Genomic DNA, 14,539 nt, shown 5'->3' on the forward strand with positions numbered 1-14,539 from the left:
TTTTTTTTTCTAATTTTGATTCCATACATTACCACATTGAATTTTAAATTAAATAACTTCAATGCGGTTGAAGTGCAGGCTTTGAGTAGGTTGAAAAAGATTGCATAAAAATGTGATGAACTAAAGCATTTTTACCACAATCCCTTTAATTCAGGGGCTCAAATGTCACTGGACAAATTCAGTAACTAAAAATAAAATCTTCATTTCTAATACTTCGTTGAAACCTTTTGCTGGCAATGGGTCTAGTCTTCAACAAGCGAAATGCATGCTATATTATGTATCTGTATTATGAAACACTGCCCAATCAATTTGACTGCATTTAGCTGGATTTGAGCTGACAGTATGTCTCTGACCACCTCAGATTTCATTCGACTCCTGTCCTGTGTCACATCATCAATAAATACTAGCGTCCCAGTGCCACTGGCAGCCATGCACGTCCAAGTCATCACACTGCTTCCACTGTGTTTTTATAGTTGATGTGGTACGCTTTGGATCATGAGCTGTTCTGCGCCTTTTCTTTCCAAAGAATGTTTTCTCCAGAACTGTGCTGGCTTTTTGAGATTTTCTTTTCTTTTTTTTTTTATCTTTTTTTTCCTTTTTTTTTTAATAGAAAGTCCAATCTAACCTTTCTATTCTTGAGGCTTATCAGTGGCTTGCACCTCGCAGTAAATCCTCTGTATTTACTTTCATGCAGTCTTTTGTTTATGGTAGACTTGGATATTGATACGCCTACCTCCTGGAGAGTGTTGTTCACTTGCTTGGCTGTTGTGAAGGGGTTTCTCAGCACCATGGAAATGATTCTGCGATCATCTACCACTGTTGCTTCTGTGGACATCCAGGTCTTTTTATGTTCTTGGTGCATCCTGAGTTCTTTCTCAGGATGTACCAATTTCTCAGATGGGTTTTTTTATGTTTTCGCAAATTAAGGGTGGCTTGTTTCACCTGCATGGAGAGCTAATTTGACTGCATGCTGTCTGTCCACAGCAAAATAAAACCAAGTCAAATAAACTCCAGGCATTTATCTGCTTCATTGATAATGACATAACAAAAGAATTGCCAACACCTGCACATTTCCTTAAAGCATAGAGCTGGTTAAAATATATTTGTTTATCAAGAATATTCAAGACTCATTTAAAACAAACCTTCATTATCAATAACAGAAAATGGCACAAAAAATAAATGCTGACAGATCTGTTTATACTGATACACTGATACATGTTGGACATAAATAGAAAAATGTTAGAAACAGTGGGGGGGAGAGTGTGAGTGTTGTTAAGAGCGTTAAAATAGAAGATCATATAATGAAGTGACCCTGGTGTTCTGTTTAGTAGCTCCATGACAAAATAAATGATTTCAGTCCAACCGTATATTCCTGTGCCGCTCTCAAGCCCACTGCACAACCTGTGTAACTCCGACTACGTCCACACGTACACGGGTATTTTTTGAAAGCGGAGATTTTCCGTTTTCGTTTGTAAAAAAAAAAAAATCCCGTCCACACGTAAAAGCCAAAAACGAAGGAAAACGCTGCCAGGAACATTGCCAAAGCAGCAGGTGGCGATATATTCCTGACCGTGTAGAAATGTTGGCCAATCAGAAGTCTAGAAGCCTGGGTGGGAAAGAGTAAACAAAGATGGTGCACAGAAGCAGCACTGAGTCCTATGTGTGGAGGGACAGTAACTGTGTGTGTGTATATGTAAGCATTTAAACAGCAAGTCCGCCATTGTAGAAATTCATTTCACCGAAACAATAACCTGGCGCACAGTGTGACGTCAAACTGTAGAAACAGTCATTGGTCCACACGTAAACGCAAAAACTGAGTTTTCGAAAATCTCCACCCTGGCAGGAGTTTTTAAAAAAAATCTCCACTTTCAGTGACCAAAAACGCCGTTTACGTGTGGACCAAAGGTGCAAACGCATAGAAAAATCTGCGTTCTCAAAAATACCCGGGTATGTGCGGACGTAGCCTCCCACTTCCCCCTCTGTGCTCACCTCAGGCTTTTTTGTTTTGTTTTTGTTTGTTTTTTTATCAGGGTTGTTTTGTTCCTGCTTTTCATTGGGGTCAGTGCTTCTAAACTGCAACTGTAAATGGCTAACAAGTAAAGGCTGACTCATGCTGTAGACGGATGCCAGCCTTCAGCTGGATGAGAGCTTCCCAGTCGCCTTTCATCAGGTTTAACACAAACCTGTAGCTCGTCTTGCTTTTCAGTGTGTTTTGTGAAGTGCTGATTGTGTGCTGGTAAAAATGAAAACCTTTTTAGTTGGGCTTAGTCTGAAAACTTTGGGTGCAGAGAGAAAATATGTGCAAGTTGAAAATAGGTTTATGCAGGCAGTATTCAACACTTTTCCCTTCCAGCACTAATCCACACATGGGATCTGAGGCAGGAAGCAACTCTGGTACTTTAAGACACATTCAAACAGCTTGCAAAATAAAAATTAACTCAACATCGAGTGTACGGCTGCTACATTCTCTCTCTCTCTCTTTTTTTTTTTTGCTTATACTCAAGTGAAAGCCTCAACAATGATAGGGCTTCACTATTTCAGGAGCAAATCAGACCTGTTATATCTGAGAGGCCAAAATCCACCCTGCTGCGAACAGCCCATAGATCAAGAGATACTATAGAGATTGTGGGGTTTACCTTCAAAAGATGCTCAGATTTTCAGACATGAACCACAGTATTGTACAGCTAGATGTAACACTGTATGCCTCTGTAGATAAGAAAAGTATTCTTTAGGGAAATGTGCCTGTGGGGGAAGGCATGCCAAGAAGGCTCACTGTTCCCTGTATAGCTCTATTGAAAAGGCTTCCCAGCAGAAGCATTATCTGACAGGTTATGACAGCTCTTTGCACTGAAGGAAATGCAAGAACCTGAGAGAGGCTCTTGACTGAATTAAGTGGATTAGATGAAGCTAGGCTGACATCAGGGCCAGGTTTGCGCTAATGTGAGTACCGGTGCTGACCAGTGTTCAGGGCTGAGCATCACAACCAGTCTTTGAATGTTCTTGTTCACATGTGCTCCTGACTCCAGGTTAGAGTTACCTCATCAGGTTACAGAAGAGAGCGCGGTAAACTGTGAGTACTGTAATCAGTAAGGCTCAATCATAAATATTTGATGTATTTATTTGAACCATGCTGTGGCTGATCTTAACATGTTATAGCCACACAATGTTCCTGCACTCCTCCGCTTCTTTCTCCTATTCATTTACTGTAAACAGAGGTCATTCAGCCTGCACTTTAAAAAATGTGTAGGCAGAGTTCTCTCATCTTTGGTATGTTTTCATTTCTAATGTGAAAATATCAGCGCAAGGTCATGTTGTAAATTGCAAGGAGCTCTCAGCATTTGAATGTACGGGACCAAAAGGCGTTCCAGGTGAATAACATTTCTGCATCACAGTCGCTGTGTCGTCAACCATGTTGTCAGTCACAGTCTTCCAATTTCCCAAACACGAGGAATGCTGTGGTTTGAAGGAAGCTGCAAGGCCAGCAGTACAAGCATTGCACAGAGTGAAATCAGTCAAGTGTGTACATGAAAGTCTTAATTAGGTTCTCCTTTGGAGGCACATTAATTGGGATGAGCAGCCAACTAATTCGAATTGGCAAACAATAACCATGGTAACAACTTTAGACCCAAATAATGTGCGAAATCACCTTAACCACTTTGTGGACTCGTGGTGGCTTTAGTTCAGTGTTTAATCCTCAAGACGTCTTTTCTCTCCTGTCGCTCTCACACGTTCCACTTCATATCTGCTGGCAGGTTACTGACTTGTTGCTCAGCGCTAATGATTCAAAGATTTTTGTTTCACTTGGACAGCTTTTACTGTCTGATCTGTCTGAAAGTACCTTTCCACTTTGCATCTTTTGCTGCATGACATGCAAATTAGCAATAACGTTAAGAAGCCATTGATCTTAGTGTTTTGTTAAACAGCACCACTGGGCTTCACCAAAGCCAGAAATTAATACTGTTCACAGTTATGTATCCAGTGTCACCAGATAATAGAGCCAATAGGGGAGTGCTGTTTTGCCTGTTCTGTTTAGAACTTGGGTATTAGTGATTACTTTGTGCCATTTCCTGTAGCAAGCTGCTTTATTTAATGATTTTTGTGCTGCCTTAATTTTCCAGAATGCTGAGGTGTCAGTGTTTGAGGTCAACATTCGGTTCATAGGAGGATTGCTGGCTGCCTACTACCTCTCTGGACAGGAAGTAAGTACTTATTTGCTTGTGTGTGTTGTATATGAGTGTAAGAATTTTTTAATGTTATTTTTTTCTACATTGGACAGAAAATTGATGAAAAATAGATGTTAGTTCAAATCACCTGGGCTATAATCCTCAAAAATGATCTTCATGTCTCCTTGTTTCATATCTCCTCTCCTCTCCTCTCCTCTCCTCTCCTATTAAAGCCAACAGGCAAATTTTGCTTCTTGGTTTAAGGAGCTGGTGAACATTAAATCCAACCATCCATCTTTCTTTTTCTGTTCTTTTCCACCTCTTCTCTGTCCATCCAATCCGCTCCAACTTTCATGCCCAGCCGAGCAGTGCTCCCTCTATAATAGGAGCAAATACATCAAACTCGCTCAGCACAACCTCCACGACTACTGTGCTCCCAAGAATTTATATGGGGGGGTGGGGTTACTGCCGACCAACAGATCTCGAAAGAAATCAGTGCTTTTCTTAGCCTTTTCACTTCACCACAAATACAGCTCTGACACAGTTGCTAACTTTCAATATTGTCTCCTATAAATCCTGATTTCCCTTCCTTTAGTCTTTGTTTCTCAAACCACAGCTGTCAGAAATGCCTACAAGTACACCCTGAAGATACAGAAATCAAGCGGTGTTTTGTGCGAGTAGACAGCCAGTGAAGTTCTCAAAATAAACCGCGATGGGCTGAGTAGGCATTTTGCATTGATTATAGGGCCACACCTTTAGATGAAGGCTGCTGTGGTTCATCTAAAGGTGAAGATTGTTTTTGTAAAAACAATGCTATTGTCTTGTCCTGTCACTAATATTGTTCTCTTCGTACCTTTCATGTACATCAAGAAGTAGTCTGAAAAAAAAAAATTCCAGTCTTTTAAGTGACATTTGTGAAAAATATGATCAGTTTAGTAGCAGACACCCCATTCACATTAACTTGATGCTAGTGGTCAAGACTTTTGTGGCATTTTCTTGCCCTTTATGCTTTGCTCATTCTGGGAAACCATCAGATTGGTCTGCTGTCCTAATGTCTAAAGAGCACATTTTTGCAGTGAAGCCATCTGGTCAGAGAATGTGTGTGGGGTGAGCCAGTCATTTAACTGCTAAGACGAAAGCTCAATCGGATGATAGACAGTGGTTTTAAAATGCATTTCAATAACCGCACTTATTCTTTTGCTCTTGATAAAGGCCTTGTACCTGCTATAGATTTCATATAAATGATAGATCAGAGGCAGGGTTGCTAATTTGTCAGCTAGTTAAATGTGTTTTTAAACTGTATGGCTCTAATAAACGTAATCATTAACTGTACCATGTAGCAGAGACATCAGAACTATTGTTTGTACCAGGCTGTTAGCGAACGTTTTAATGCTGCAAGGTTGGGCTTTTGTATTATGGGAGGCTGTGTACATGGACTCACTTTTAGAGCTGGACTCAAGTAGCGATTTAAAAAGTGATCGCAGTTCCACATTGGCCTCATTTCAGGAGTCTTTGACTTGGTTGCTTGCATGTCACCAAAGCGTCCTTACATAGGTTCAATAGATGAAGATAATATCACAGAGGTAAGGCAGCAGTTTCACTGGTCTGGCCCACTTAAGTTTAAAGTGGGCTGTATGTGACATCCCTGCTGTAAGGGGAAGCTGTGGCTCAATTAAAAAGAGGGCAAATATAGACGTGAGTGTCTCAAAGTTCAAGTTTTGTATTTCTTTTTTAGTGGAGAGAGTAGAAAGCATAAGCATAAACTAACCATTTATTTACAATTAGATTTTGGTTAACAGCTGAGGAGAAATCCAAAAAACTGGTTTGAAAATTGGAATCAAAGACCGTTAAACACCCTAAAAGTAACACGTTTGTTTTGTTGGGTAATTAAAGCCATGAAGAGAACAGATTAGTCATTTGCAGTGTTTCAGAAGCAGATTTTAAAAAAAAAAACCCAAAACAATCTTGTTCTGCCCACTCACTGAAAAATGCCCAACAAACTTTACTCAGTCACATTGAGTGTCCAGAGGTTGTGGGTTGGATTTATGGAACCGATAAACATTGTGATAATTTACTGCGAATAGCAACAGAAGCCCAAGTGGCTCACAAGCAAAACTTAATGCCACTCTTGTTCCCCACACTGCACTTCCTATTCCCTTGCTCAATTTCACTTCCCCCACCCAAATCAAACTCAGTCATTCATCAGAGCCCACTGGAGTGATAATAGAAGCAGTGGGAGGTGGAAAAAGAGGGAGATCGAGCATGGGAGGGCTTAGAGGAGAGACAGTGATGGAGGGAACAGAGGAGAGGGTGGAGAAACCTGTGCGATGGGACAGTGAAGATGAGTGGAGGGTGTTTGGAGGTGATTGTTACAGATAAAGAGATGTGAGTGGGGAGTGAGGATGATGAATGGCTCTGGAGGGAAAAAAGCAAGTCGGATTCATTCTTCACTCTCACTGAACATGTCCTTGAGCAAGGCATTTAACCCTCCTACTGTTCCAATCAGGCAGCAGTAGAATAAATACAGATTGTTATAAAAAAAAGTGGTAACAGATGATTGAAAAAAACAACAGCTTAGGATTGGTGATGAACTGGGCGTTAAAGGTCTATCCCATGTTGGATGTTAGTATATCCTTGTAGCTGTATGTGTGTGGGACAGTCACAGATAGTGATGGATTGATTTAGAGTTAACACAAGAAAACACATGGCTCCAAACAAATGCACAGAAACACTAATGCTCTGGTTTTGTATACATTTTGCTCGTGTTCTAACATGTATAGATAAATAAGCATTAATTAAAGCCCAGAAGTACTCATCTTCCAGAGGTCGTTTACAGAGCTCACTGCCTCTATAATGGCTCTTTAACTATACAAAACTGAGTTATTTTCACTTTAAAAAAATACATTTTTTGTTTTAATTTCAACTTCAGTGAGTACGCAAACATGGACACTAGTACCTCAGTTGTTATTTTTCCCCTTTTTGATTATATTAAGAATATTTTTTTACATACTGTATATTCCTGCACAGAATACAGCTTCACAACATATATATATTTACTGTTATAGAGAGTTAATTCTATTTTTTTTATCTGTCTGTACACACTTTCATCTCGCTCATTGCAAATTTCAGACTTTAATATTACCACAGCTTCCAACACAGAATTTGAATATTCAAACTCTGTTTTTATATATGATACAATTCTTACTGGACGTTAAACCAGTGTTTGTTGTTCAGTCCACATACTGTTTATAAATGATGGCTATAGCCACTGGGACATCATCTGGTTTGCGTCTTGTTTTTGAAGCTTTGAGCATCTGCTGTTGCCATCTTAGCTTTTTGGAAACCTTGGTTTTGGGGCAGCAGTGAGGATTCCTATCACTTTGGACACCAGTGGGGACTGTAATTTACAAAAATCCCCATTGAGTATGGCTGTAATAGTGATTAAGATCATGAGCGCTTTGGCTTTTTTGAGGACATAGATCAGGGCATCTAAGGAGTCTTTTTTTCCTGTTGACTTCTATAGATTCAGACATTGTTTTGAAACCACAGCAGTCCCCCCGGCCATTAAAAAACAGATTTAAAGCATGCTCACTTTGGCTTTATTTTCAGACCAGTAAGTTATGAAGACTCGCAGCTTCAGGTTGAGTCTGCCTTGCATCACAGAACGGCAAGACTGGGCCATACAGGAAACGAGAGGGTAATGATATTAGAAACGCATGCTGCTGCTTGGGACACCTGGCAAGAATGTAAGACATTGCTGAGCTGAATTTGGCTTTGTCGCGTTGCAGAAGCTTCCTGTCATGTTGAGAGCTTTGAAGTTTCCTCAGAAGCCACCATGCTTGCTCTTTTTTCTTTGGGTAACCTCCATGTGCAAATTTCTGATCTCTAAATTTCCAAGAAGCTCAAGTAGAGAAAGCCAAAACAATACAAGCAATTTACAAAACAAACCCACCGATGTAATATGTGTGGAAGAGGACCAAGGGCAGCCTCGTCAGATAAGGCTTCCTAGTTATTGGTTGTATTTGTCAGTCTCCAACAGTGCAGTCCCAAAAGATATAAACACAGACAAGGTAACGAGAAAGACAAAAGGAGAATCTGAGAAAACACTCAGGAAGATTGAATAAAGGACTGAAAGAAAAACCAAAGTGATAAAAGCCAGCCAGGGAGAAACAGATAAAGACAGAAATGAAGGTGCAGCAGACAAATGTAGAAGAACAAAGAGCAGGAGGGTTGGAGATCAACATTCAGAAGGTGTTTGCCTGAGAGAGTGGAAACAGTGCAGCAGTGATGGATTGTGTTTACTCCTCGTCTGTCCCCAGCTTTATTCTTTTAGACTCTCCTTTTCTCTTATGTCCTCCAAACTTCTCATCTCCTGTCTTTAGTCACTCTTTTTGTCCTACTCTACTCAACGCCTGTCTGCACTAGTCTCCACAATCTTTCGCTTCTCCCTTGTTTGTCTGTTCTTCTAAAGGAATTTGATATAAATTATATTTTGTGTACACTTTTGTTTAGAATTGGCTGCAATTAGAGCCATTTTCCATTAGTACCTGCTCAGGTTGGCTCGGTTCGGCCCGACACTCATTTTAGGGTTTTCTATTAGGTCATAGTACCTGGCACAAGGTACTTTTTTTAGTACCTACTCAACAGGATTTCCAAGCAATCCCAATGTCCCCGAGTCTGACTAAAAGCCACAAACCGAGCAGCAGGTATAAAATGGCCTCAACTGCCACCTTTGTTTTAGTGTTCATGTCGCGTACAAATGATGTCAGTTTGGCTACATTTCTATAGTGAGTTAAACACATTCAGCGGTACTCAATTGTAATGGAAAACGAGCCGTACTGCCTCACGTTGTGTCGAGCAGGTCCGAGTAGGTACTAATAGAAAAAAGGGCTTTAGTGAGGCAACCTTGCTTGGGACTGTTGTGAACATGCTGTCAGCATCCCTTGGTGACCTTGGTATCTAAGGATGTTGCTGAGACTGGACACTGCCCCATCCTTATGTATCCAGCAATACCCCAGCCCAGTGTAAAAACAATTGAATCAGCAGTTTTCACATAGACTCCTTTTATAATTGGATATAAATTTGAAACATTTTCAGCTCAAAGAGGAGAAAATAAATTTTGGTATTTTTGGTGGTTTTTACCCTTCAGCCATAAAAGGCTCGTGGGCTATAGTCATCACCCCACCAGGCAGGCAGTTTGGACACCCAAGTTTGTGAATGCAATAACTCGAGAATGTGGGATAAAAATTGCTACCATAGGTGTTACCACTAAAATATCTTGGACAAATTTGAATCACACTAAACTTTAACTCGACGTCAAGGCTAAGGTGTCTCTACTAAGAGGCTGAAGGGCGGCACTGGCGGCCGCCAGTATTTTTCAATACTAAGGTTGAAGGAATTGTTTGGGGCCTTTATTTGGGGGGAATAGATCAATTACTAAAATAATCTATGGCTGCAGCCCTGCTGATCGGCTTCTTCCTCTGCTTTGTGAAGTTGCTAATAAATCTGCAAAGGCATCAGTTACTTTCACTGGTAAGTAGTATGAAAATAAAATGCTCCAACACAAGAACAAAGATATGTCTGTATTCAAACACAATACTTTGTTCTGGAGTTATTTTTATGTATGATATATTTATTTTTTTAGGTTTTTCTCAAACTTGCCTATTGCACTGGCAGTTTTACTGTACTGAAGAAAACAAACCACTGAAACATAGTATCTATACTCACACTAAAATGACAATTGCCTGGTATTATACCTGCCAAAAAACACAGTGTCTGGTTGTTACAGTGGATATGTAAGGCTTTTGAGACTGTGTATGGCGTAACAGAGTGCTGGCCTCTGCTGTCAGTTAAATAAACTGTGTAGTGTATGTTTTATAGTGGTGTTGAAACAGGTCAGTGGTTTTCTCTGCATTTATGCAAAGTTGTTTCCCATTGCTCCTGTAGTGAGTGTTGCAACAATTTTTTGCACCTGATTTAGCAAGGGGAACTTAACAGGCCAGTTCACCTTAAAATCAAATGTGTGTTTTCCCCTTTGGCCTGTAGTGATGTTTATTCCTCTGGATTTTCTTTGTGAGGGTGTAAATATACAGCCTGCAGGCCCAGTCCAACAAACAGTCCAGTGTGACCCACTGGATGGTGAAGTGTGAGAAGTCATTCATAGTTTAGTAACATGCACTCCTCGTCCTGTCTCTAAGTGTAGTTCAGAGAAGGTTAAAATTATTAAATATGATCATCTGATCATTTTTACAAACACCCAAAGTAAAGGTAAAAATCTTTATTAAAACTGAGTATTCCCTGACTACAGTTGCAAGTTGCTCAAGGTTGCTAACAGACGCTAGGTGAAATTGATTGCTAAGCCCCAGTCATGTAGGTCTAGAGACCAGTCAGTGACCCCACTGGTCAGGCATTATTAGGGAGTAAGTGGTTGCTGGAGGTTGCTGGGTGAAATGGGTCACAAAGATGTATCCAGTGGTGCAGTGAGAGAAATCCTTGCAATTACATGCTCTCAAGTAGATTTCTGTGGTTGCCAGTCATTGTTTGAAAACACTTGCAGAGTACTCACTAAGTGGTGGATGATATAGCCTCAAAACTACATTACGCTGTGTGAAGAGAAAATTATTAGAAGGCAAAGAAACTTAGACTCAGATATCTATTTACATGTACATATATACATGGGCGATCCCCCATCACGGTCCGATCTGCTCTGCACCAACTGTGTGCAGAACAGATGTGACCCAGAGGAAAACCGCCCAGGGCTCTTAGCACATCCTTTATTTATACTTCAAGCAAGTTTCCAAGGAAGTAGGAGTGGCATGTTCAGAATACAAAAACATTTCCATAAAAGGAGAGACCTTTAGCTTGTCTGTTGAAACAGGAGATAGCTTGGTATGTATAGAAACGTAAACATTCCCATAAAAGGAGAGAGAGAGAGAGAGAGAGAGAGAGAGAGACCGTTAACTCAGGAGGTAGTATCGTATGTCACCGCATTCCTCTACACATCTGGTTCCACTTTCCTCTCCTGTGGTGGTTCCAACTCACAAGCTCTCCTATCTTAAATGAAGCTACAACTAAACAATAATCACAAAATTAAAAATCTTTCATCATTCCCTCCTGTTGTAGCGAATTTAAACAAATACATCAATGTGTTTCAGACACAGACCCTACATTGTGAGTGCTTTCGGTCTGGTCGTCATAAAATGTGTATCATTCAAACATAATCATTCATCACATTAGTTTCATACTCATCGTCTTCTCCTTCCTCCTCGTCTGGCACAGTGACATATGCAACAAGAGATTAGGATATCATTCTTGATACCATTCCTCTTACACAGGGGATAATGCATGTAGTAAAGACACAAAACATAATAAGTATTAGGCCAATAAACATCAAAACCTTAAACATCAGTGTTCTCCATGAGCCGCTCATAAACCAATCCCACCAATTACTTTGTAAATTTGCCCAATCGGTTACCTGTGCCTGTTGAACGTTTCTAAGTAATTGTAGAGCATTTGTCATATTATCAGAATGCACATTATCTGGAATATATGTACAACAAGTTATATTAAACAAAACACACAGTCCGCCCTTTTCTGCCAAGATCATGTCCAGGGCAACTCGGTGTTGCATAACAGTTATTCTTATGGCATCAATTTCCTGATTTTGCTCTTTGTTGATGCTGGTCGATGCATTTAAAAACAGCCCAAAATGATAGTCCAATAGTCAGGGGGTCGCTGTGGTTTAGGACAATTCCTAAATATTGATAACCTAGACTGGCAAAGCTTGCTGCGCATGTCACTTGAGTCATGTTCATAGGTCTGCCATATAATGTAGCATGCTGTGTTGTAGCAGGCATGTGTGAGCATATATAACAATCTTTGCCATCTGTGCGATTATATATGTATCTATACCAGGCGTTGTTCATCCAGGGATGGATGTAGTCCTGTGTCACTTCAGTCAGGTGTGAGTTGTCATATGTCCATGCCCTTCTATGCATGTTGGCTTCTTGATCCTTTAAGTGCATCAGGGTCCATGCTGTAAGCAGCAGGGCCAAGGTGGTAAGCAGAATAATCTTCATGATGACCAGACACACCGATTTACTCTGGTGAGTAGACTACAGGCGAGAAGTAGAAGGCGGGATATACCCAATCAGCCCTCCCTTCACCTGTAGATCACCAAAGAGTCGGGGTGGTGGTGTCTTTAGGTTGTGCTGTCACTCACTTCCACTTTTTTGCAATGGCTCTGGTGGATCCAAGAGGGCCTCTCAGCGATTTTGCAAGCTGTTGGCGTCGTTAGGAGTACTTGGTATGGACCTTCATCTGGTTTTAATCTGCAAGAGACTTGAGAAGCGTCGCACGGCAGTTCAAAACAATATCCCTATTTTCTACTAGTTTTGCCATTCATTCTACTAAAGTTGTCTTTCTAACAGATTTATCTATTGGTTCACTTGCATCAATTCATGCATCTTTTCACTGAGGTCTGATTCAAACTATCTCACTTCTGATTCTTTCCAAAAATAATTTCACATGTAACAATTTATATATGTGTGTTTTCTATTTTTGTTTACCTCTTTGTTGTGATCTGGTGGACATCTCTAAACACCATCATGAGTTCAGGCTTCAATTTCAACCCAATTATACTCCTCTGGGCTTCACCTTCCCACTGGCCCCTGTACCCTTCTCAAAGTGTCCTTTGTTGTCTTAAATCTCCAGCAAACACAATCTGTTTCTTCTCTGTTTCTTTTCAGTATTTTCCTTTTAGATTAAGTCCCAGCCAGGCAAAATATCACATTCAGTGCCTTTAAACAGTTATGTCACACTGTTCTTACCAGCCTGCTGTTAATTCTTCAAGTCCACGATGTTTCGTTGGTCTTCATCAGGAGATTGACTGTCCTTTGAGCTTCTTCTCAGGATCGGGACAAGTGGGAGGTCAAGCTGTAAAATTTTAAGCCAAACTTTGGCTTGTTTTCTCCCAATTATGTTGATCTATGGTTTTGCTGCTATGCTCAAAATTCTAGGTTGAGAAAAGTCCACCTTTATTTATTTGTGACCTATATTGACACACTAAACCATACCATTAATATCATTTTCATTTCTTTTCTTAAAGCCTCCATTTGCTTCATCTGGCTAGAGTCTGTCTCTTCTGTTTTTCTCTCTGGGTGCTCACTCCTTATATGGGCATGCAAAGTTCCTGTCACACACACACTTCCTGTTACTCTCTTTTGTGTTTCTACAGGCTAATCAAACTCATTTTGTATTTACAATCTACAAACCCTCTGTAATTCTACTAACTTTTAATCTAAAATGTAACGTCATTCACACAATAATTTCATAATCCTCTCACACACACTGCCTTTTAAATAAACTAAACTCTTTGCATTTTTATCTATTTCAGGCATTTTCTGAGTCTCTGTTTTATGGTGCCGTTAGTTCTCTCTACTAACCCTGCACTCCATAGATGATAAGCACAATGATTTCTTATACTGAATCCTAGTGCTTCAGAGACTTTACTGATCACATCATTGACAAAATGTGTCCCATTGTCTGATCTTATCAGAGAAGGGATACCATATGTTGGAATAAAATGATTACATAAACATTTTGCAATGGAGATTGCCTCTGCTTTTTACTGGATATATCTCTGGTCAGTTTGAAAACACATCTATGATCACTAAGGCATATTTTAATCCTTGACATTCATTCAATCCAATAAAATCCATGTGGATGGTGTGGAGAACTGGCCTCTCTTAGGTCTTAAGTTTCCTTGTGAGTTGTGTTTTTGACAGAATAGGCATGTTCTTACAAATTTTTCGCTGAAGTTTCAAAATTTATAGTGTAAAAGTGTGCATTGTTTATCTGTACTATATTTCCCTCCTGTTGACACATGTATTACTTCATGTGTCACTACAGCCGCTGTCCTGTGTAACGACTCTGGTAATATTGGTTTTCCATCACAGACCATTAAGTCATCTTTCAGTTGTGCTCCACATTTCAGCCACTTGTTCTGTTCAGTGATTGTTGCAGCTTTTTGTTCGGCTCTTAGTACATCAAGTGGTATTTGTGGGCAGTAGTCGGATACTAGTAGCTCTGCCGATTGTTGTGCAGCCTGTTTTGCTGTTTGATCTGCAAAATTATTTCCTTTTGTGACAATAAAATTGTCTTTTTGATGTGCTGCACATTTACAAAGTGCCAATTGTTTTGGCAAGCTGATCACTTCCAATAAGATTTTTAATAAGCTGCCGTGTTGCACGGGGTTATCCGTAGAGGTGACCATACCTCTGTTATGCCAAATTTTTGCAAAGTGGTGCACTGCTGAAAAAACAAACTGGCTGTCAGTGTATATATTTATATTTTGGCCTGCGTGCAATTCATATGTA

At 40.1% G+C, this 14,539-nt stretch overlaps 1 protein-coding gene across 2 annotated transcripts in view; it reads left to right on the forward strand.

Moving 5' to 3' along the window:
* Positions 1-14,539, forward strand: part of man1a2 (mannosidase, alpha, class 1A, member 2) — a 143,052-nt gene that overhangs the window by 77,552 nt on the left and 50,961 nt on the right. For both annotated transcript variants that reach the window (XM_084907950.1, XM_084907951.1), the window contains exon 6: positions 4,119-4,199. In XM_084907950.1, coding sequence (XP_084764076.1) covers positions 4,119-4,199 — 81 coding nt within the window. The remainder of the gene's footprint in view (positions 1-4,118; positions 4,200-14,539) is intronic.

The sequence above is a fragment of the Perissodus microlepis genome, chromosome 16 (genome assembly GCF_051167445.1).
Source record: "Perissodus microlepis isolate ML-2025 ecotype Zambia chromosome 16, ASM5116744v1, whole genome shotgun sequence".
In the NCBI taxonomy this organism is placed as follows: Eukaryota; Metazoa; Chordata; class Actinopteri; order Cichliformes; family Cichlidae; genus Perissodus; species Perissodus microlepis.